Below are 24,092 nucleotides of genomic sequence, written 5' to 3'. Positions count from 1 at the left end.
ATTCTCACTCACTCCAACAAAGATGCATTTGGTTACTTACTCTGTCTCCGGGTTTAAGTAGTGGTTCATTCTTACTAGTCAGTTTATTAAGTAGAGTATAAGCTAGTTTTAAACTCCGACTCCAAAGTTTGCCTAAAATAAAATAAAAATACTAAGCAATGTAAAATTTAAGAAACTAATAATTAACATTTTAATGTAGCAATCATAACATCCCATTAACATACCATTATTACTCTATTGCTGAAAATTCAGGTAGTTTCCAATTGATAATTATTTTGCACAATGCTGCAATGAAGTTTGCTCTTAAAAACAACTTACAGATTTATTTTTCTTAACAGAAAAGTAAAACAGCATTTTATTATAGAAAATTTAGAATGTAGAAAAGCCAGCTGAAAAAAGCATTCTTTCTGTTATATACGTATACACACAGACACAGACACACACACACACACACACACACACACACACACACATAATTTTTAAGAAATGGGACCATACTTCACCCTTTTTGCAATCAACATTGCACTGTGAATGCGCTTTCATGTCTTTGAATGTGTCTCAATTATATCCCTTATAAGAGTGGCATATAAGTCATTTAACCTTTACAACAACAATTCATGAGGTGGGTCCATCTTCATCTCTGCTTTCACTCAAGAGGAGACAGTCAGGGAGATGTTAGGGAAGCTGGCAGAGCCACGGGCGGCTGGAGGGGAGCGTCTGGACCCCTCCTGAAGGTGCCCAGCCCTGTGGGTGCTTCCCTGAGGAACGCGGCACATGATACACGGGACAGTGAAGGGCAGGGGGAGAGGGGGAGGAAGACAGAAACGCCTGAGTCCACCCCAAACCGGAAGCAGCCCTCCCACTCACCCTGCGCGGTGCAGCAACGCAGGAAGACAGAGCCGTCCTTCACCCTCCCCACCCCTTGGCAACCACGCGGCAACCACACGCCCTTTGCTGTAAATAGTCTAAACTCGGGCACAACGTTGTGAGATAAGTGAACTGTGGGGCCTGAGAAATAAATGAGAAAAATAGTCAACTCAAAACACCGCTGCCTTTGCCTAAATAGAAAGGTCAACTCAAGATGTTAATAACTGTAACTGTAACACGTAAAGATTTCCAAACTGAATCCAGATATTTATAAAAAGAAAAACGCATCATGACCTCTCTGCAACCATGCAAAGAGGTTTAACAGAAAATCAACATAATTTGCCACATTAACAGAATAAAGGTGAAAAAAACTAAAATAATTTACCATTCAGGATTTTAAAAATCCTTCTTAAATTTGGGATGAAAGGAAACTTCCTTAATGTGATTGTTAAAAGTCATCTTTAAAAATTCCACAGGCGGTATCATAACTAATGGTCAGATATTGAAAGCTTTCCCTCAGAGAGCAGGAGTAAGTCAAGGACAGCTGCCTTTTACTGAAAGTCTCAGCCAATGCGACGGGTGAAAGCGGCAGAGAAGGTAAAACAATAAGAAACAAAACTGTCATTATTTGCAGAAGACGTGACTGCACATACCATGAATCCTATAACTGAAATCAGCAAGGCTATCAGATACAACAGCAATACGCAAATAGCATTTAGCATCTATGTGCCATCAATAAACAGCAAATGTTTTAATGATACTATTTATAATAAGATTTAAATAAACATGCCAAATATCTAAGAAAACGTGTTACAAAAATATGCAAAGTCTCCCCCCAGAAACTTATAAAACAGTACTGAGGTTGAAAAAGATTTGAATGAACGGAGGAACCTATTATGTCCATTTGCTAGAAGGCACCGTAATGCAAACGTGCTAATTCTCCTCAAACTGCTCAAGGCAACGATAACCAAACCCTCAACAGGTGTGTTTGTGGCACCTGACACAAACTGACACTGAAATACCAGGGCGAGAGAAGCCAAGACATTCTGGAAGAAGGAGACAAGACAGGAAGACTTTCTCAATGGACGTCAAGACTATTATAAAGCGACAGCAATTCAGAGAGCGTGGCTGGGACTTCCTGCGGTCCAGTGGTTAAGACTTCGCCTTCCAATGCAGGGGGTGTGGGTTCGATCCCTGGTTGGGGAGCTAAGATCCCACATGCCTCAAGGCCAAAAAACCGAAACATAAAACAGAAGCAACACTGTAACAAATTCAATAAAGACTTTAAAAACTGTCCACAACAAAAAAATCTTTAAAAAAAAAAAAAGGGCTTCCCCGGTGGCGCAGTGGTTGAGAGTCCGCCTGCCGATGCAGGGGACACGGGTTCGTGCCCTGGTCCGGGAAGACCCCACATGCCGCGGAGTGGCTGGGCCCGTGAGCCGTGGCTGCTGAGCCTGTGCATCCGGAGCCTGTGCTCCGCGGCGGGAGAGGCCACAACAGTGAGAGGCCCGCGTACCGCAAAAAAAAAAAAAAAAAAAAAAAAAAAAAAAGAGCGTGCTATTGGCGTAAGGGTAGAATATAAATCAACGTGATAAAACAAAAAACCCCAAACAGACCCACCCCCGTGTGGACAACTCCACTGACAACACAGGTAGCACCAAGGGGACAAGAACGGGACAACTGCCATCTTTCCTGAAGAACTGACCCGGAGGCCAGGCCCACACCACACACACAAACTAAACTCCCTCCGGGTGGGCGGCAAGTCTAAATTACGCGGGTGGGAGAACAGCAGAGCTAGAGCCCAGGAGGGGAGGAGGGAAGCCTGCTGCAGGGCCGTGAGCGGCCAGGGCACACAGTAAGCCGCCAACAAGGACTGGCATCCAGAACACACAAAACGCCCACAAATAACCCTGTATAAAAATGTGCAAAAGATTCAACAACACTTCACAAAAGAGAAAACCCAAATGATCAAAAACAGGAAAAGATCTCAACCTACTTAGTCATCAGGAAAAGGCAAATTAGCACCACATCGACTGTCACCATATTCTCACCAGATTAGCCAAAATTAATAAGCCTGCCAATGACAGGGAGAAGGTGGGACTCATACACTGATCAGGTAAGTGCAAACTGGAAAAGTCTGGAATTATCTGATAAATGTAAAGATGTCATAATCCCAGAACTAGCTAGCACCTCCTCTCCTAAGTACATACCCTACAAAAATGCACGCTTACACACCAGGTAGCACATACCGGAATGTTCCCGGTAGCACTGTCTGTAACAATTAAAACTGGAAATGACCCAAAAGTCCATCAACAGTATAATGGAGACATATATTCCGAAATATTCAATATTCATTCCTCAACAGAAATGAATGAGCTACAACTATACACAATGATACGGATGAATCTTAAAAGCATAAAGGTCGGAGACTCTGCTTCCACACAGGAAAGAGCAGTGGTGGCAGACCAGCACTCGCACCCAAAATGACTTAAGACTGGATAAAATGCAAAACCATCTGTCGGAAGCAGCAAAGACAACTAGAGGAGTTAAGACCCCTGGGGAAACCCTTGGGAGGTGAGCTGACCTTCGGCAGCTGTTCTTACAAAAGCGGGGGGGCGGGGCTTAGCGGCTGGCACCCACAGGAGACGAACATCTCACGGCCTTGCGCCCCTCGGAGTGCTGCTGCTGGGGTGCGGAGACTGGGGCTTCAAGAGGAGTCTGCTGAATCTCGGGGCCATGCACAGCAGGTGGAAACCTCTGAAAGGCCAGGCAGAGCCCCCAAGTTGCCACATAAGACAAAACCCGTGGTTGGGGACCCCCCCACAAGAGGAAAGGGTCACACAGATCACACCAGTTTTATAAAATGTGAATAAAGGAAAACAGAAAATCTCCAAACTGAAGTATATATATAAAAAGGATGCCATGGGACTTCCCTGGTGGTCCAGTGGTTAAGAATCAGTCTTGCAATGCAGGGGACGCGGGTTCAATCCCTGGTTGGGGAAGTAAGATCCCACATGCCGCAGGGCAACTAAGCCCGTGCGCCACAACTACTGAGCCTGAATGCCACAACTAGAGAGCCCACGTGCCACAACTAGAAAGAAGCCTGTGGGCTGCAACGAAGAGCCCACGCACCACAATGAAAGATCCCGCATCCTGCAGCTAAGACCCGACACAGCCAAAATTAATCAATTATCAATTTTTTAAAAAGAATGCAAAATATAAAAAAGGCACGTGGGACTCAGAAAAGGTATTAATATAAATGTAATCAGACTCCCAGGAGGATAGGAGAGAGAAATGGGGAAGAAGCACTATATCAAGAAATTATGGCTATAATTTTCCAAAAACTGATGAAAGATACCATTCCATTGATCTACGAAGCCCTGTGGACCCCAAGCAGGAAACTTTCAAAGAACATAACAGCTAAATATGTACATCACAGTAAGACAGATGCAAGCCAAAGCCAAAAAGCCATCACAGGGAAAAAGACACATCCTCATCCAGAGAGGAGCAATAATCTGGCATCTCACTCCTCAAAAGATCCCACAAAAGTCTTCAGAGTGCTGACAGATGCCTGTCTGCCTTCACAAAGGAAGATGCGGGCAGTCCCACAGCCAGCAGGAGAGGTTACAGTGGGAAACGCGGAGTGGCAGGAAGGAACATTCCGCAAAGGAAAGAAAAAACAGCACGACTCCTGACTTAAAAAGCAAGAATAGTGAGTGGTGTCTTACGGGTGTAGTGGATACAGACTTAAAACGCAAGACAAGGAGAGAAGGACCACAGGCTGGGGTCTTCAGGAAGCACTGAGGCAGAGCGAGGCACAAGAAGGGCTCCCGGGAAGTGCGGGACAGTGAATGCGGGTGACGCCGTCCGGCCGCAGTCCCTGCAGGCTCCCTCACAAGGGAAGTCTTTGCTGAATGGAACACAGGCCTGGTCCCAATGCCTCGTGTAAACCACACCCGGAAGCTGAATTTCAGGTGGAGGCTGTCAGCAAAGCACACTCATGAGTGTGCAGCGAGCTCCTTTCTTAAAGAATTACAGGGTTTCCCTGGTGGCACAGTGGTTGAGAGTCCACCTGCCGATGCAGGGGACACAGGCTCGTGCCCCGGTCTGGGAGGATCCCACATGCTGTGGAGCTGCTGGGCCCGTGAGCCGTGGCCGCTGAGCCTGCACGTCCGGAGCCTGTGCTCCGCAACGGGAGAGGCCACAACAGTGAGAGGCCTGCGTACTGCAGAACAAAAACAAAAACAAAAACAAAACAAAACAAAAGAATTACAGAGCCATCTCTCTAACGAGCACAGGTGCGAAGACCCCAAACAGCATACTGGCAACTAGAATCCAGGCGTTTATTGAAAAGATATCTTGGCCAAGTGGGATTTAATCCAGGAATGCACGGGCTGCTTTACATTTGAAAATTAATCAATGTAATTCATCAAATTAGTGGAGGAGGGCAGAGAAACTGTATGGTCAGCTCGATGAAGCAGAAAAAGCCAAGCCATGGTGCGAAACTTTCAGCAAACTAGAAACAGAACTTCATTATGACAAAGAATTTCTACCATAAAACAAGCAAAAAAGCTACAGTAAACAGCGTACTTCAAGACCAATTGCTTTCCACCTAAGACAGAGAAGGATTCACACTACACTGGCAGTTCCAGCCTGTGCAGTGAGACAAGAACGGAAACCGAAGGTGTGAGAACTAGAAAGGCCAAGACAACACCGTCATTGCTCACAGGGGCTCAACTTGTGCACAGGATGTCCAAAACTACTCATTAATAGACCAAAAAGAATTAATATGTCACTTTAACAAGATCACTAGATACAAAGTCACCATTTAAAAGATCAATTGCATTTCTATTTACAAGCAACAATTCAGTAGAAAAAAATTTAATCATTCCATTACAATAGGAATAAATCTAACGAAAGAAGCTCAAGACTCCTGGACTCAAAAGCGTAAAACGTCACTGAGAGAAACTAAAGTAGGCTTTCAAAGGCGGGATATTCCAGGGTCATGAGCTGGAAGATCCCATAAATGCAACGACACCGATTCGCCTCAAGCTGGACAATGGGTTCAGTGCACTGCCAGTCAATACCCCAGAAGGATTTTTTTCTGGAAATGGACAAGCTGATTGTAAAGTTTACTTGGAGGGCTTCCCTGGTTGGTGCAGTGGTTCAGAATCCTCCTGCCAATGCAGGGAACACAGGTTCGAGCCCTGGTCCGGGAAGACCCCACATGCCACGGAGCAACAAAGCCTGTGCGCCAAAATTACTGAGTCTGCGCTCTAGAGCCCGCGAGCCACAACTACTGAGCCCGTGTGCCACAACTACTGAAGCCCACGCACCTAGAGCCCGTGCTCCGCAACAAGAGAGGCCACCGCAGTGAGAAGCCTGCGCATTGCAACAAAGAGTAGCTGAGTAGCCCCCGCTCACCGCCACTAGAGAAAGCCCGCCTGCAGCAACGAAGACCCAACGCAGCCAAAAATAAATAAATAAGTTTACTTGGAAATGTAAAGGGCCAAGAATAGTCAAGGAGGGCTTCCCTGGTGACGCAGTGGTTGAGAGTCCGCCTACCGATGCAGGGGACACGGGTTTGTGCCCCGGTCCGGGAAGATCCCACATGCCGCGAAGTGGCTGGGCCCGTGAGCCATGGCTGCTGAACCTGCGCATCCGGAGCCTGTGCTCCGCAACGGGAGAGGCCACGACAGTGAGAGGTCCGCGTACCGCAAAAAAAAAAAAAAAAAAAGAATAGTCAAGGAAATCTTGAGGCGCAATCGCAGAGCTGGAGGACTGACATCCAACACAGACTCGTAAAGCTCCAGCAACTCAGCAAGCGCGGATGGTGAAGAGGACAGACCCACAAGTACAGTTTTCACCTGACGGATGACAAAGCCATATCTGGGGGAAGGGCTGCTTCTCAACAAATGATAGTGGGTCAATTCCATTCATAGGAGAGAAAATGAGTCCAAGTTCACACCATACACAAAACTAAACTGTAGATGGATCATAACAACAAGTGTGAAAAGTAGAACGAGTCTTCAGAAGAAGACTCGGAGGAGGAGAATGCCTTTGTGACCCTAGGTCTGGCAAAGACTTCCTACACAGAAGAGAAAGCACAAACAACGGAGAAAACAGATAAATCAGACTACATTAACCTAAGCCTAGGTTAAGGCTTCTTATTCATCTAAAGCCACAATTAAAAGTGTTAAAAGGCAGTGCAAAGGATGGAAGAAGATATTTGCAAAACATGTACTGGACGAAAGGTGTGTATCTGAAACATAAAAAGCATTAGCAAGCGAACAGAAAAATGAGCCAAAGATCTGGGTACTTCATAGAAGGAGGTGTTCAAGCTGCCAGCAAGCACATTAGAAGCACCCTCGGCACCAGGCACTGGACACCACGATGCTCCCTCAAGGAAGGCGAACGGGGACAGACAGTAGCCAGTGCTGGGACTCCTCCCCCAGGGCTGGGGGGGTGGAAACAGCTCGCCAGCTCGTCCTGAAGCTGACGTGCGAGTCCTACGCCTACAGCAGCACGAACGCCTACACGTCCACCTCAGACCCACAGAGAACGTTCACAACAGCCTGACACGCAGCAGCCCCGGAGCGGACACAACCCAGACGCCTACCTGCCGCTGAGCTCAGACGTTGCATTCTCACAATGAGATACCATCCATCAACGAGCATGAACTGACCATGCAGCACACAGCACAGGGATGAACCTCAGACAACGCTGAGCAAGACGCAGCCCAGAGCACCTCGGACTGGCTCACACCCAGCGGTCAGCAGGGCGCTGGCCTCGGCTGTGGGGGACGCCGGCCTGGGGGCCAGAAGTGCCTCGGGGCTGAGTGCTCCGTGAAAACATGTCCGGCCAAATGCATGCGATTCGTGTTACATAAACACGTAGAATGGAACCAAAAGACGCCAAACACGAAAAACACATACTGCTTGACGCCACTTGTCCAAAGTTCAAAACGGGACAAAACTAAACTCCACTGTTCAGAAATGCACACACAGATGTGAACTCTCGAAACCACCAGGCAGGAAGTGGTCCCCCCGTGGGGGAAGGGCAGTGGCCCGGGAGGGGCCCCCGGGGGGCGGCGAGGTTCTGTTTCCCTGCCAGCTGTGTCAGCTTGTCAGGAATCTGTTCTCTCATGGTCCTCAAGCTGCACGTCTGTGTTGTACGACATGTAATATTTCACAGCTAGCCAGCGCCCAGCTGCTTTCTGTTGACACTTGCCATAGGTGAGGGTGTAGACGGCCTTCCCCGTGGTATCCAGGGCGGTCAGGCACGGGGCTTTGGGCTGCGTGGTGCCCCACTGCTGCAAGGTGGCCAGCAGCGACGGCGGCCAGGTGCTGCCCACGGCCAGCAGCTCCCCCTTCAGCACCGCCGTCTGGCCGCCCTCAGGCTTCGGCTGACCTGGATCTGGTTGCTGCACTACAAGCAAAACCGAGTGTGAAAAGCAGCATTTCACAGAAGCAGGCACGTACTCTACCGTTAGGCATTCACATTTTATACTTTGCTTCCTTAAAAATACCAATTATAAGAAGGCTATTAGATTTCCCCATCATTGTAACAGTCACAGACCAACTGAGCAAGGATGGAAAGAGAGCTAGTCGTGGATCAAGATGAATCCTGGCTACTGTAACCCCAGGATTACAATGACCCCCAGGCTTTCACCCAGAAGGCACCTGAGAAGCAGGTGTCCCCACTTATAAAGGATGAGAGTAGAATAACCACTTCAGTTTAGGTGCTCAAACCACGTTGAATGAAAAGAATAAAGTAAAATCTCTTACGTTTAAAGTGGATATGTCATCAAGATTTGCCCAAATGTACGGAAGACTTCCTAAAAAGCATTCATAGCATTGAACTCTGAATTTGAAAGGCGTGATCTGATTACACAGACGTGCCCTAACAGCCATGTCTAATCCCCAAGTAGGAGGAGACACCAGAGCTTGTCTGTGGGACTACCTCACAGCAGAGGTGCGAGGCCGGGGGCAGGGGGGGGCCTGGTGTCCCGAGGCCCCAGCCACGCGCCACGCGCTGCTATCTCGTACGGGGCTTCACTTCTCTTACTTTTCTACAGATTTATACTCCTTTCTGTTTCTTGGTAATTAAAAAAAATAAGTCTATTCTTTTTCTCTAAATATATATATCATTCATAAATGAGAGGCTAAAATCCTGAAAAAGAGCCCAAACTTTGCTAAAGATATAATCATTTAAAACCAAGCGGAAAATAAATAAATAAATAAAACCACGGGAAGACAAGTATTTCAGATTTAAAGTTTAAATAAAAACTTAAATCATGGAAGTAAAATGAAATCTTAGACGTATTCTAACAAAGTACTAACCACTGGACCAGAGGCACAGAGAGATGCTGTCTCTTAACTACAAGCTGTTGACACAGAGCCCGAGGTCATGTGTGATGCTGAGGTCCCCACCACACACGATGACCACAGAGTCTGGGTCTGACCCACATATGAAGAACGTTTGCCTGTGTCCTCAAATGTAACGGCCGCCCTGCCTGCACAAACTAGTATGCCGGAGTTGGGACACTCACCTTCCAACACCTCCTCCAAATCATCCACGAAGAACTCCTTCAGTGGAGGGCGCTTTGGTTTCTTCAGGGTGTTAAGAAGCTGCTGGATCTTGGAGGACACTCTGCTGCTCACGGGGACACCTGCCACGGGAAGAGAGCACTGAGGCTGGATGCGGAACCCAGGTCCAGAGACCACCCGCGTGAGTGCGTCAGAACTTGTAAATCCAACCAAGCGCTGGCCCCCTCAAATGGCCATTTTGGAATTTATTAGTTCATTTGACAAATGTTTACTGAATGCCTTCCAGGAACCAGAACTTGTTCTAAGCTAGCGGTTTTCAGAGTGGCCCAGGGACCCCTGGGGGTGCCCGAGACCCTTTCAGGGGTCACATTATAGACGCCATTTGCTCTTTCCCTCTCCCCTCTCACACGCGCACAGTGGAGGTTTCCAGAGGCCACACAGTGCGGGACGCCCAGCAGACGGAACCCACCCAGACGCTGCTCTCTCGCCAGCTATGAGAGACCAGCAACCGCAGCAGACAAGCCTACCCTTCTCACGGCATCTCGTTGTATTAGAACTGTTTTCATAAATATGTGCGACTTATGTTAAGAGATAATGAGCTTATTATTGTTATTTTTAAATGAGTTAGTAAATATTTTTAAAAATCTTTAGTTTTAATTTCTAATATGGTAAATATACAGAGATATAACCCGCATAAGCTAAAAGCTCTCTGGTGTCCTCCATAATTATTAAGGAACGCCGTTCCGGGAGGTGTAAAGTCAGCCAAGACAGATAAGAGTCTGCCCTCAAACAGGTCACCGTCTGCTGCACAAAACCCAGCAGAAATATGTACATGTGCTGGTGGAACAGGGCACCAGCCTCGGTGACAAGCGCTCCGAGGAAAAGGCACGTGGGAACACAAGCAGGCGCTCTGGCAGAGGAGGCGAGGGCAAGGCCTGGAGCCCCAGCCACCCCCGTGCACCGCGAGGCAGCTGGCACCTCCCTCCTCCAGGGCTGGGCCAGCGATCGAGAGCTGCACTCACTGGCCTGGTCAGCAGTCTCCCTTGTCCTTTACAACACCAGCACTTTGAAAGAGTCCAGTTCTTTCCATCATTAAGTAGCACATACCTCATCCTGCATTTGCTTGAGGTTTTTTCAGGATTCAAGTCAGATGCTGCATTCCTGGTTGAAGCAGTACCTGAGCATCACGTCCAGACCCACGGGACACCCACCTACCCTCCGGGAGACGCAGGTTTCTGTCACCCGGGCCATGTGCCGTGCAGGGCTCCACTATCGGTACTACTTTTGGCTTGTGCCACCAATAAGAGTGTGAGAGGAGACACTTCAGGACCTCACGAGTATCCCGATCTTCACCCAGCTCCCCCTCCATTTAACAGCCGCTGGTCGTTCTGCCACAGGCAAGGTTTACTGCAACGGTTGCTGAATTACTTTCCAGCTTGAGCAGTCCACTGACATTTATGGCTGACGCCTGACTTCCTTCCTCCCTTCCTGGTTCTCCTGAGAGGGACAGGCGCTGAAGGCCAAGACCTGGCGCCTCGGTGTGCTCACTGCTGCCGCTCCGTGTCTTTCTTCTTCTAGCACACGGAGCTGAGAACGAATGCTGTGCACATGCACACGTATGTACCCATGGATATGCACACCCCCTACACATACAATACACATGTGCACACGGGCCGCGTAACAGATACAGGTCTCTATCCTAGAGCCCCGAGTCCACGCCAGGGCCCCCAGTGCTGTGCTCCATGTCTGGGCGCCTTCCTTCTGCAGCGAGAACCCTGGCTCCCAACACCAACACCTTTGCTCAGTGCTATCACAGATACAGAATCAGTTCCAACTGCTGTACCCAAACCACTACAGAAACAAAGCCAGGAACAAGAGTTCAGAATTGGTTTTCTGTGCTTCCTACACAGCCTCGTCCCGGACCGAGGGTGCTGTGTCCATCACTGACCTCTGTCAGCTCTCTCCCCTCACCCTCTTAAGGGTGGCTACGTAGTTCTTGGGAATACAATCAGGTTTGTTTACTTACAATTCCTTTCAGTTTTAGGGTTTTTCCCTTCCTTCCATCCATTAAGTTTATGTTTTGAATGTGTAGAACGTACTTCTAAAAATCACAACTATATAAAAAGATAAACTCAAAGAAATGTCACTCCCTCCTGAAGTCCTTCTGCCCACCCCACCCCATGCACCTGCGGGTTGAACCAGCCCCCTGCTTTCTGGCTTATGCTTCCTGCATTTCCTTCTATAGAGATAGTAGATTTATGCTTGCTTTATTTTCCTATTTCTCACACAAAAGGCGGTGTACTATAAACGTTTCTTTACTCTTCGCCTTTTCACTTAATGTCTCCCGGAAAAGCACCTCATTCCAGGTCATAAAGGTCTTCTCGCTACTCCTGGCAGCTGCGCGGTCCGCCACAGTGTGAATGTACCAGGTTTATTCAACCAGTTTGAGAGGCTTGGATAACAGGTACTTCCCAATATTTTGGAGGTATAGACAGTGCTGCGATGAACGACCTCATGTGCACGTGTTTCCTTATTTTTAGAGGTGTGCATTCAGGGTAGACTCCTACACTGGCACTGCTGGGTCCAAATGGAAGCACAGACACAGATCTTACCAACTGCTCTTCCAGAGAGGCTGAGCTGCTTTGCATTCCCACCAACAATGTGTATTTCTCTAATTGCAAAAAAGGCTGAATGAACATCATGTGTAAGAACTATTTTTACATTTCTTTTTGTGAATTGTCTGTATTTTCTGCTTATTTTCCTGTACTAGGAGCTGGCAAACTTTTTCTTAAAGGGCTAGAGAGTAAATATTTGGGGCCGTGGCACCATCTCTGCTATCATGAAAGCAGCAGACGATGTGGGAGGGGGGCAGGCATGGCAGCAACTGAATCAAGACAAACAGAAAAACCTCCCGATAAACACATTCTGGATTTAAAATAAAGAAACTGGAAGAAGAAGAGCAAAGGAAAGCCAAAGTAAGGAGAAGGAAAGAAGTAATATATATGAGTAGAAATAAATGCAATAGAAAAAAAAGATAAACAATAGAGAAAAACAATTACACTAAAACTGGTTCTTTGAAAGATAAACAAAATCCAGTGAACGCTCTAGCTAGAACGATTAAGATGAAGAGTGTCAGGACCGGGCTGGTGTCAGGACCGGGCAGGACAGCATCGCAGGTCCCACACCAACCCATAATGAGGGAACCTGCGGAGCGGAGGCAAGATGGACAAACTCCTCCAAAGACACAAAACTGACGTGAGAACAAAAGAGGAAGGAACACTACTCAATTCATTTGAGATGAGTATTATCTTGATACCAAAACCAGACAAAAATCCCAGACCAGTATTTATCTCAAACATAGACACAAATCCTTAACAAAATACTAGTAAATCAAATCCACAATATGTAAGAGGGGTAATACACCATAACCAAGTGGGGTTTATCTTGAGAACATACCTTTGGCTTAATCTTCAAAAATCAGTCAATGAAATGTACTATATTAACAAACTATGAAAGAAAAACCATGTGATGAGTGTAACACATTTTAAAAATCATTTAACAAAAATCATGATAAAAATTTTCAGAAAACTAGGGGAAAAAAAGGAACGTCCCCAACCTGATGAAGAGCATCTATGAAAAACCCATGGCTAACACCACAATTAAAAAGTGAAAAGCGGATCTTTCCCCTAAAATGGGAAACGAGGCAAGTTGTGTCCACTCTTGACATTTCTAACTGACGTTACTACAAGTCCTAGAAACTGCAATAAAGCCAGGAAACTGAATGTTCCTATAGGCAAACAATTTGGAAAGAAAAGTAAAATGGTATTCATAGACAATATGATCATACACATGGAAATCTTACAGAATCTACCAAAAAGACTACTAGAATTAATGTAAGGTCAATATACAAGAACCGACTATGTTTCTCTAGATGAGCAATAAACAACTGGAAAAAAATTTAAATACCATTTGTACAATAATAGCATCAAAAAATATAACGTATTTTGAGATAATTTTTTTTAATGTACACATTTTAAAATATTTATTTATTTATTTGGTTGCACCCGGTCTTGGTTGTGGCAGGTGGGCTCCTTAGCTGCGGCAGGAAGGCTCCTTTGCTGCGGTTCACAGGCTCCTTTAGTTGTGGCATGGATCGAACCCAGGCTCCCCGCGTTGGGAGCGCAGAGTCTTAACCGCTGCGCCACCAGGGAAGTCCCTATTCTGAGATAATTTTAACAAAACATGTGCAATACCTGTACACTGAAAGCTACAAAACAGTGCTGAAATTTTTTTTTAAAGAGCTAAGTAAATGGAGAGATATACCATATTTATCAATTGAAACATATGGTATTGTTAAGATGCCAATTCTCTCCAAATTGATCTAGAGAGTCAGTGAAGTACCAGTCAAAACCCAGCAGGAATTCTGGTAGAAGTTAACAAACTGATTTTAAACTATATATTAAGATACAAAGGAACTGGAATAGCTAAGGCAATTTTTTAAATGAAAAGAAGAGTTGAAGACAAACTACAGTACACAATTTCAAGATCTATTATATAACCCCCCCCCACACACACACACATATACATATATGATCATGACAGTGTGGTACCGGTACAAGGACAGACAAAGCAGTGGAACAGCGTACAGAGCCCAGAAACAGGCTTCTCTCACATGCAGTCCACCGATCTTCACTAAAGATGCCAAAGAAACTGGATAGGGAAAGAAGGGTCTTTGTATTACATGATCCTAGAACAACCGGACACCCATATACAGCAAAGTGAACTTAGGCTCATACCTTGCACTGATATTAAACTTAACTCAAAATGAATCATACACCTAAACATAAAACATAAAACTATAGGAGAAAACCTTTATGACCTCGGGTTAGGAAAATATATCTCAGATATAACACAAAAATAGGATCCATGAAAGAAAAAAATGGTAAACTGGACTTCATCAAAACTAAAAACTTCTGCTCTCTGAAAGGCACTATTAAGAGAATGAAAACACAAGCCATAGACTGGGAGAAAGTACAATTTGTAAACCTGATAAAGAACTTGTATCTAGATTATATAAAGAACTCTCAAAACTTAGTAAGAAAACAAACAACACATTTTAAAAAGTAAGCAAAAGATTGGAACGGACTCTTCTAAAAAGATATATAGATGGCAAATAAGCACATGAAAAGATGCTAAACATCATCAGTCATTAGGGAGATGCAAATTAAAACTATAATGAGATACCTCTACACACCTATTAGGATGGTTAAAATTTAAAAACCGACAATACCAATTCTCGGCAATGATGTGGAGGAACTGGGACTCTTTTTTTTTTTTTTTTTTGCAGTACGCGGGCCTCTCACTTTTGTGGCCTCCCCCGTTGCGGAGCACAGGCTCCGGACGCGCAGACTCAGCGGCCATGGCTCACGGGCCCAGCCGCTCCGCGGCATGTGGGATCTTCCCGGACCGGGGCACGAACCCGTGTCCCCTGCATCGGCAGGCGGACTCTCAACCATTGCGCCACCAGGGAAGCCCAGAACTGGGACTCTTATCACTAACAGTGGGGATGTAAAATGGTACAACCACTTGGGAAATCAGTCTGGCAATTTCTTAAAAAGCTAAAACATAAACCTACTATATGATCCAGGTTTTCTTCTAGGTATTGACCCCAAATAAATGAATGGATATACCCACACAAAGACTTGTAAAGGAATAGTCACAGCAGCTTTACCTCTAATAGACAAAAACTGGAAACACCCCAAATATCCATCAGTAGGTGAAAAGATAAACTAGGGTGCATCTGTAGGATGAAATAGATCAAGAAAGGGAATGAACTGTTGATACATGCAAGAACATGGATGAATTTCGAAATCATTTTGCAGAGTGGCAGAGGTCAGACAATAAAGAGTAAATGCTGGGCGATTCTATTTATATAAAATCCTAGAAAGTGCAAACTAATCTATAGTGTCAGGAAGTAAATCAGCGGTTGTCTGAGGGATGCCAAAAAGGGCAGCAAGGAGCTGTTACAAAGGCATACAAGGAAGGAAGCCTCCAGGAGCGCTGGGTGTGCTGGCTGCAGTGGGGGTTTCACGGTGTACATGTCTCTTAAAGCTGATAAAATTATACACGTTAATATGTGCAGTAGAAAATATGTCATTTATACCTCAACCAAGTTCTTAAAATATTTTAAATAGGGACTTCCCTGGTGGTGCGGTGGTTAAGAATCCGTCTTGCAATGCAGGGGATGCTGGTTTGATCCCTGGTCGGGGAACTAAGATCCCACAGGCCACAGGGCAACTAAGCCTGTAAGCTGCAACTACAGAGAAGCCCGCGCACCGCGCGCTGCAACGAAAGATCCCACGTGCCACAACTAAGTCCCAACGCAGCCAAAAAATAAATAAATATTTAAAAAAAGAAAATTTAAAGAGTAACAAATTAAAATTTTAAAATCTATCTAACAAATGTAAAGCCTGCTTCATGTTGACTTAGTTTCTCCTCTTGCACCTGAACAAGGAGTTGAAAGACCTCAACAAAATCTGACCAACTGCTCAGGAGTATAAAACACTCCTGAGATACTCTGGATTTTTCTTTAACTCAAATTTGGCACATTGGAAGGAAAATTCCATGTGATTCTGATAAAAGATACTGGAAACTGTTTCAAAAGGAAATAGTACAAATGAGGAGACGAGACTCATGCTGACATCTCGGGGCCTGCATGTGGGACAGCCCAGCCATGGCTGCACTGATCACAGGCTGCTGAGGAGGGAGACTGCAGGGGCTGCTGTCCCAGGCGGGGCTGCTGTCCCAGGCAGGGCTGCCCTCATCCTACTGGGTCCATGAAAGGAAACTTCCCCAGCTTCTCATTTTCCCACAGTACCGTAGATCCAAACTCTGGGCGTCTGATTTAAATGTGAAGGCTTTCTCCTCCCTACTCCCCTCTTTCCCCATCTGACCAATTCCGAAGCTATTCCTGATTATTTCTCCGCAAGATATACACACGGGCAGTTTAAGTGCACCAGGATGATACCTGATGGCTGGCTCAGGTTTGCTAAACTGAAGACACCAAGGTGAGGTCCAATACCTGTGCTCTGCTGTCTCAAAAGAAGGAAGAGAGGATGCTCACCACCTGCTGTCTCTAGGACGCTCCTGCTGCCCCCCCGAGGGGCTCCTCTCATAGAAGCCAGCTGTGGACGCTCACAGTAGGTGGGCTGATGCTGTGCGAGGCCCGTAGTGACATCGGGAGGGGCAGAGTGCAGATCTGCTTTTGAAAAACAAACCCAGAATAAAGGTGCTGTTAATTCAGAAGAGCACTAACCTTAAGTTGTTGTTTAAACCCCATTCGGCTGAAGCTTCACTAGCTGAGCTCTAAGCAAGGCATGGGGCATTCTGCCTCATTTTGCTTTTCCGGTTGACCGAGGCACATCAGATCCTGTGAACTCTGAACTCCAGACATGGCCCGACAGCACTGCGTGCAGGTGGCCATCCAGTTCTCAGAGGGAACTAGACCAGAACCACCAACTACGGCACAGAGACGGTGCAAGGAACTCGCCTTTCCCGACGGCCTAATGAGGTTTTACTTAGAAATCTCCCTCAATGAAGCAGAAACACATTTTAAATCAATTGTTGTTGGAACATTTTTCATTGTATTATGAGAAAAATTGCCAGGCTTCTATAAACTATCCCCACGCCCCCAAAAGGCAAGTTGGCTGTCATGCAGACACGAACCTTTGCAGTCTTCACAGAATAAACCTACACAGATTAAAAACTATCCCTCCTGCCAGTTCAAAAGCCTCACTAAGAGGCTGCAGTCAGGTTCTTAAGGCAGAGTGTATTAATGCCACATTTAAAGACCAACTATGTCAGGGACAAAACATGTTTAAAGGCACTCCTCCCACTGTCTGAATGTCGACTCTGGGTTTCGTTTTCACTGTATGGCATTTTTATCTGTTCGGATACTGGTTGGCTGAGAGCTGCTGTAGCATCTCTGCTACAACCAAGCCTTCCACCAGGAAAGTACCGAGTCTGGACCTAGCGTGACGCTTGTCCACTCTTGAGAATCGATACTGATCTGTAGTCTCTTTAGTCTTCAAATGAATGCTCCCATCATCATAGATGGCACCTTGATACTTAAAATTTTTTAATGCCAATCATTTATCTATCATTTCATAACCTAGGCAGTATGCAATCTAAGAATTTTTAAAAATATGTAGAAAGATGAAATTATGTGGCAGAAAAACACAAACTCACTATTAACATAGCAGAAAACGCCACCTGGAAAAACGTAACTTTTTGACAAGAGTTTTCACAACCCTTGAAAAAGCTTGATATTAATGAAATTAGCATTTTAAAGTACGCCTATCACAAAGTTCTTTCAGTTTAAAAAGGAATTTCCCTGCCCTTCCAAATCTAGCAAAAAAAAAAAAAAAGTGATTTTAACAGTTATTAATGAAAAAAGGTACAAATGGTAATCTCAACTACAAAGTAGTTTCTTAAACAGCTGCATAAAAATAAGCAAACTACACTCAAAATAAAAATGAACTACTAGGACTTACTGGTGGTGCAGTTGTTAAGAATCCACCTGCCAATGCAGGGGACACAGGTTGGAGCCCTGGTCCGGGAAGATCCCACGTGCCGCGGAACAACTAAGCCCGCGCGCCACAACTACTGAGCCTGTGCTCTAGAGCCCACGAGCCACAACTACTGAGCCTGCGAGCCACAACGACTGAAGCCCGCGCGCCTAGAGCCCGTGCTCTGCAACAAGAGAAGCCACCGCAATGAGAAGCCCGCGCACCGCAACGAAGAGTAGCCCCCAATCACCGCAAGTAGAGAAAGCCTGTGCACAGCAACGAAGACCCAATGCAGCCAAAAATAAATAAATAAATTTACAACAAAACAAAACTGAACTACTGTAATTAAACGTACTGCTTTTAAATATAGGTATTTACTTTGTGTCCAAATGTTTTATGTATATGATTTTCCTAACCCAAAATTGAAAATGATATATATTTTTAATTACCTTTACCTAACATTTTCTGCCTCCAATTTTTTACAGTCATCTTCTTTCTACACTTCTTTCCTTAGCCCAAATTGAAGAATTCTCTAGTGTCAGAAACTAAAACAAAGGGTGGTTTTTATAACAAGGAGAGGGAAATGGAGTATTTTTCAGATTTAGAAATTCAGGTCAAACAGGTAGCATATGAAGGTTACAAACAACAGTAAGGTATCAAGTAGAGCCCGAGTTAAGATGTTTAGAATCTACCGGAACGAATCACACAATGTGTACGTAAGGCCAGGCGAGCAGGACGCGAGAAGAGTGGCCTCAGCCACAGCTGCACACCAGGAGTCCTCCACCCACAGAGGTGACAAACCCGCCTGTACGTCTTTACAGCCAGGACCTTCCGGGGATGGAGACGCCCACTCAAACACACCTTATGTTCAAAACACCCCACAACCCTGAGGAGTCGAGGGCTGTCTGCTTAAACATTCTGAACTGTGGTCAGTTTCTCACGCTAAATATGCTTCTATTTCTAACCCACCAGGAAGCTGTGTTTACGACAGCTCGGCAATGGCTGATACAAGCAAACTCTAACCTATTCCCCTCACCGTCGAACGCAGAAGAGAGCTTCGGGAAGCTGAACTAAGCGAAGAGAACATTCAAACACTACTGCTTTCCTCACACTGGAGGTACCTGTGTATTTCCAAAATGTGAAATCGCCGTGACAAACAGGAAAATATATCCATCTCAAGCTGTTTTCAAGCTCTCCACTGTAAACCCCCGTGAGGGCAGGTGGGCTATAAACACCAGCCATTTTAGGACCCCCAGGAAAGCTACCAAAACAATCCTGGCAGGCTGTTTCCAAAGGAGCCTTTTCTCGTAACGCAAACTCCCCAGGACAGTCCTGACAGCCCGACCCCAGCGGTCTTGGAGCCTCCTCCACCTGCCAGAAGCAGGTCGAGGCGTCATGAGTTCTCACCCAAGACTCACAGCACGAGCTCCACAGAAATGTGCAGACGTCTGCAGTGACACAGCCAATGACAAACAAAGAGCGTCCCTGATGGGCCCACAGAGGCCAGAGATGGAAGACGTCAGTCACTTACAATGCCCAGTCTAGCCAAATGACCAAGATCTTACATAAAAGCAGTTCAGCACCTGAGACCTGGGCCTGCCTGGGGGGTGTTAACCCACTGGGACCCCACCCAAAACACTGGCCAGTCATGGGCACACCTCTGATGCACCATTTTGGTTTTAGCAGAACAGCAGCTAACAGCAAAGAAAATGAACAGGAATCAGAAAACTGTGGGCCAGCCCTGGCTCCAGCACAGCCAGCTGTGTGGTCTCAGGCAGGCTGCCATCACGCAACTTAGCTCTTCCCTCCACACCTGGAAGGAAGAGGGTGTTCAGATGACCCCAGCAATACTGATGCACCACCTGAGAAGTACACTTTTTTAAGGTACTCGTGCAAGAATGTATATGGGCTTTGCATGCCAGCTACGTTACTAGTTTTGCTTTTAAAAAAATGACTTTAAATGGTGAAAGGCTTGCAATGTTTTCCTTTCTAAGATTAATGTTATTTATTTATTTTTGGCTGTGTTGGGTCTTCATTGCTGTGCGCGGGCTTTCTCTAATTGCGTTGAGCAGGGGCTACTTTCACTGCAGCGTGCGGGCTTCTCATTGCGGTGGCTTCTCCTGTTGCGGAGCACGGGCTCTAGGCGCACAGGCTTCAGTAGTTGTGGCACGTGTACTCAGTAGTTGTGGCACGTGGGCTTCAGTAGCTGTGGCATGAGGGCTCAGTTGTGGCTTGTGGGTTCTAGAGCGCAGGCTCAGTAGTTGTGGCTTGCGGGCTCTAGAGCGCAGGCACAGTAGTTGTGGCACACCGGCTTAGTTGCTCCATGGCACGTGAGATCTTCCCGGACCAGGGCTCAAACCCATGTCCCCTGCACTGGCAGGAGGATTCTTAACCACTGCGTCACCAGGGAAGCCCCTAAGGTTAATGTAGTTTAAAGGGCTGGGTGACTTGGAAAAGGTCTGGGCACCCGTATGACTGAGCTCTGACTGACATCTCTTTTCAGGTTGAGGGCTGTCTAACCCTGGTACGTGGAGCAAGAAAGGCCGGACGGCGGCTGCAGCCCCAGCTCCGCCTTGGGATGCCCAGTGCAGGGACAACCGAGGGCTCCAGCTGCACACACAAGGAAGGAGCAAGGGCGGGGACCACGTGCAGGTGGCAGGCCCCCGATCGTCAGGGACTGTCCACCTGTGCGGGCCGCCGCCTCCAGAGCGGAAACACCAGGCACTCATCAGGGACCCCGGGGGAGGCCCACACGCCACAGGGTCTGGCTGGGGCTGCCAAACCACAGAAGCATCAGGAACCACTTTTGTTACCGAAAGGACATTTTCCGTAGGAAAAGGAGAAGGTGGGTCTGGCTGGGCGCGGGGGCTCCCCTGCCTGGAGGGGCCCCTGCGGCTGTACCGACCTACGCGGGCGAGGGCCGCGGGGCCTGCGGGCACGGCGGCGGCACTGGGCACGGCGGCAGGCCGCCCTCCCGGGTGAGATGAGGTGCAGGATGCGGCGGAGGAGGCGGGCGAGCCCTGAACGGCCTGGTCGAGCCAGGGCGCGACGCCGGCGTGGCTCTGGAGCGGCGCGGAGGCCAGTCGCCCGGGCCGCTGTAAAGAGTCCTCGTCTTCTGAGGCGGACGACGTGTCTGTGGTCAGAATAACGAGGACAGGCATGAGGGGGGCGTCCTCCGGGGCGGAGTCCCCACTGGCCCCAGCCGGCCCGTGCCCTGGGCCCCTGCACAGCTGCGCCCGCGGGTCCACGAGGGCCTGCGTCTGACCGGCCGTGAGCCCCGCGGCCGGGCTCCCCTGGAGGCTCGGTCTCGGGGCGCCACGCCCGGAGGCACAGCCAGCCGCAAGCCTGACGGCCTCAGTGCGTGCTGTGGGGTCCCGGGAGCCCACCCCCAGGGCACCTGCCTCCCTTCAGCAGACGTGACTGAGCTCTGAAAAGAGCCCCTGCCTGAGACCACCGCCTCGGGCAAGGAAAGTGAGGTGAGCTCTGGTTTCATCCAGTCAGCAGGACTGCATTTTATCACGGGTTTCACAGTTATCAGTAAGTTCTTTAAAAACTGGGTAGTATCTATGGTTATACTCAGTAGAAACAAGAATTTGACGGCCATTTCTAAGACTTTTTTTGTAAGTGAGGAAGCGTCACCAAAACGCTCTGCTTATCTTGCAGACCTGGTGTGTTTGGTTTTTTACCATGTCTTCAAACCAAACATGCACGTCACCAGTTTCGTGACTCAAATAACCAGACAGGCAGCAGCCTCGTGCTCTCAAGCACCTGGACAGGGTTTTCAAAGAAACTTAAGACATACTAACTATCCTGAAGAGAGACTCCACGTAAAAGTTTTCATTTCTAATGGTCACGACAACAAAAGCACAATAACAAAATAAATAACCCTCCAAATAGCCTTATTCTTTCCCATTTAAGGCCTGGTAACAACATAACAAGTAATAGCTAGTGAGATGAGAATAATTTTAGAATTCTGAATTCAGGGAACTCTGTCATTCCATGAAGTACGTACTCCAGGTTCCTCTCTTTACTAAAAGACACAAACTGCATCTTAGTGAAAAAATTAAAATATACACAGATGTCCTGTAGAAAGCAAGCCTGCACCCCCCCCCCCACACACACACACTCTTCACTACAGTCGGAGGCTGTGCCGCCCCAACGGGAAACCCCTCCCAGGCCACCGTGACCCTGCCCAGTACCTGGAGGTGTGTAGGCCTCCACGGCCGTGTGCGTGAGGACGGAGCGCCTCTTGGAAGGCATGGGCATCTTCCTCTCTTTGTATTTGGCCAAAGCTGCCTGCACGGCCTCGGTATGAACATCTGCACGGAAAGAACAGCAACAAAAACACGTGTTACAAGATTCCTTATGAGGTAACAAAACCATGGTTCACGTCTTTATTTGTTTTCACTGAGTGTAAAAGGAACACAAGCTCAGCCTACACGTGGGTCCCACACATTGGTCCTAGATTTCCATAAATATTCCTCGGCTTGTAGATTTGACTTTGGAAGTATTTTCAGATTTAAATCAAAAAGAAGAAATCCTCCAAACTGAAAATAATATGAAACATGAACCTAATGTGCTCTGACTGTGGCACAAACCACTGCAAGTGGCGCTAAAGCCCTGTGGTCAGGCCGTCAAGCCGCTACCCCAGACAAGCCCCAGGACGGCAGAACGCACAGGGAACGCAGGCTCTCCTGCAGTCTTGCTGCCGGTGGTCACGGGGGCCCCGCCACACTGCCACGCTTGTGGTCGAGTGTGAGAGAGCAAACAAAGAGGGGCCTGACGGTCTCGCTCCATCGCCCCTCCCTGGAGACCAAGACACTCGTGAGGGAAACAAGAGACACAAACAGAGACCAAAAGTGAGGGAAAACCCTGCAGTCCTGAATCTGAGTGAAAATTATCAGCATGAACACATGTGGCATTGTATCTTTAGATAGTATGTCTTAACCTCTGTCCCTAACAATGTCTAGGAATGATGACAAGCCCGATAGCAATGAGCATCCCTACCACCCAGACTGTGGTCTTAAAGTACCATCCTCACTGCAAGCACCCTGAGACATGGTGGATTCTAGGGTGGGGGCAGGGAGCACACAGGGGAGCCTGGAGCATTGCATCCTAACAGCCATAAGTACACGGCCCAGTGACCCAAATGCCAGAGCCGATGTGGAGACGCTCCCAAAGGCTCATAAAGATGGGGCAGTTGGAACATCACCAAGGATAAATGCTGGAAGGTCTGAATATCAACTACAATGCTAAAAAACAAGATAAAAGAAAAGAAAGGAAGGAAGAGAGGAAGCAAAAGTAATTGGCTGCCTTTGGAGGATGCCGGTGACCTAATCCATTATTTTAAAAAGGAGTAAACAGATGGAAAGAATTGAGCGTTTCTCCAGGCTCTCCTGTGCCCTGTGGTGAGCGAGCACAAGTTTCTCTCCATAGAAGCAGTCCAGCCATTTTGCCACCCTAATGAACAAATGGGTCTGCCAGCATCCCAAGGAGGAGAGAGACTCAGGCCTGCAGTGCCTCTTGATGAGAGAACACAGAACCCTAAGTGACCTGCTGGAGCCATGGAGCCGCCGGACCACAGCCCAGGCCCCAAGACCGAGTTATCAAAGGTGGAAACACACATCAGCCACCTGAGGTATGTGCAACCACATTTGGATCCTGGGTCCAAATAAACTGTTTTTTTTTTTTTTCAAACCACAGGAACATTTGGGTATTTGATACTAAGAAATTATTGTTAATTATTTTGTGACAATGGCATTATCTTTTAGAGATAACATGCTTTCTTTTCAGATACAGAAGCCAAGAATATTATGCCCTCTAAATGAAATAACATGATCGCTGAGATGTGCTTCAAAATCACATGGGAAGGGAGGAAGCAGGGGATTGATGAAGAAGCCAAGACTGAGCCTGAGCACGGCAGGAACTGTGGGGGCTGGACGAGTCTGGGGCTTATCACACCACCAAGTCCACTTTTGTACGTGTTCAAATTTTCCCCAACAAAATGTTTTTAAAGCATTTAGAAACCTTATAGTAAAATGGCTCATAGGGTACTATCAGGAAAGATGAAAAATTCACACCTAGGTGTATTAAAGTACAATTTACAAAT

The 24,092-nt window shown here is 47.1% G+C and overlaps 1 protein-coding gene across 40 annotated transcripts in view; it reads right to left on the bottom strand.

Annotated features, from left to right (window-relative positions):
• Positions 1–24,092, bottom strand: part of DIP2A (disco interacting protein 2 homolog A) — a 90,388-nt gene that overhangs the window by 44,472 nt on the left and 21,824 nt on the right. For 32 of the 40 annotated variants that reach the window (XR_012331688.1, XR_012331691.1, XR_012331683.1 and 29 more), the window contains 6 exons: positions 22,183–22,302; positions 20,889–21,116; positions 16,540–16,677; positions 9,419–9,538; positions 8,098–8,295; positions 41–132 (listed from right to left, as the gene is read on the bottom strand). Coding sequence is in view for 21 of the 40 variants with exons in the window: in XM_073804625.1 (XP_073660726.1) it covers positions 41–132; positions 8,098–8,295; positions 9,419–9,538; positions 16,540–16,677; positions 20,889–21,116; positions 22,183–22,302 (896 nt within the window). In the remaining 19 variants the exon portion in view is untranslated. The remainder of the gene's footprint in view (positions 1–40; positions 133–8,097; positions 8,296–9,418; positions 9,539–16,539; positions 16,678–20,888; positions 21,117–22,182; positions 22,303–24,092) is intronic. The other 8 variants (XM_033856294.2, XM_033856297.2, XM_033856308.2 and 5 more) reach the window with 6 other exon arrangements.

Source organism: Tursiops truncatus, chromosome 4 (assembly GCF_011762595.2).
Source record: "Tursiops truncatus isolate mTurTru1 chromosome 4, mTurTru1.mat.Y, whole genome shotgun sequence".
NCBI classification, from domain to species: domain Eukaryota; kingdom Metazoa; phylum Chordata; class Mammalia; order Artiodactyla; family Delphinidae; genus Tursiops; species Tursiops truncatus.
The sequence above is the reverse complement of the archived record's forward strand: the minus strand, read 5'-3'. Positions and strand labels throughout refer to the sequence as shown.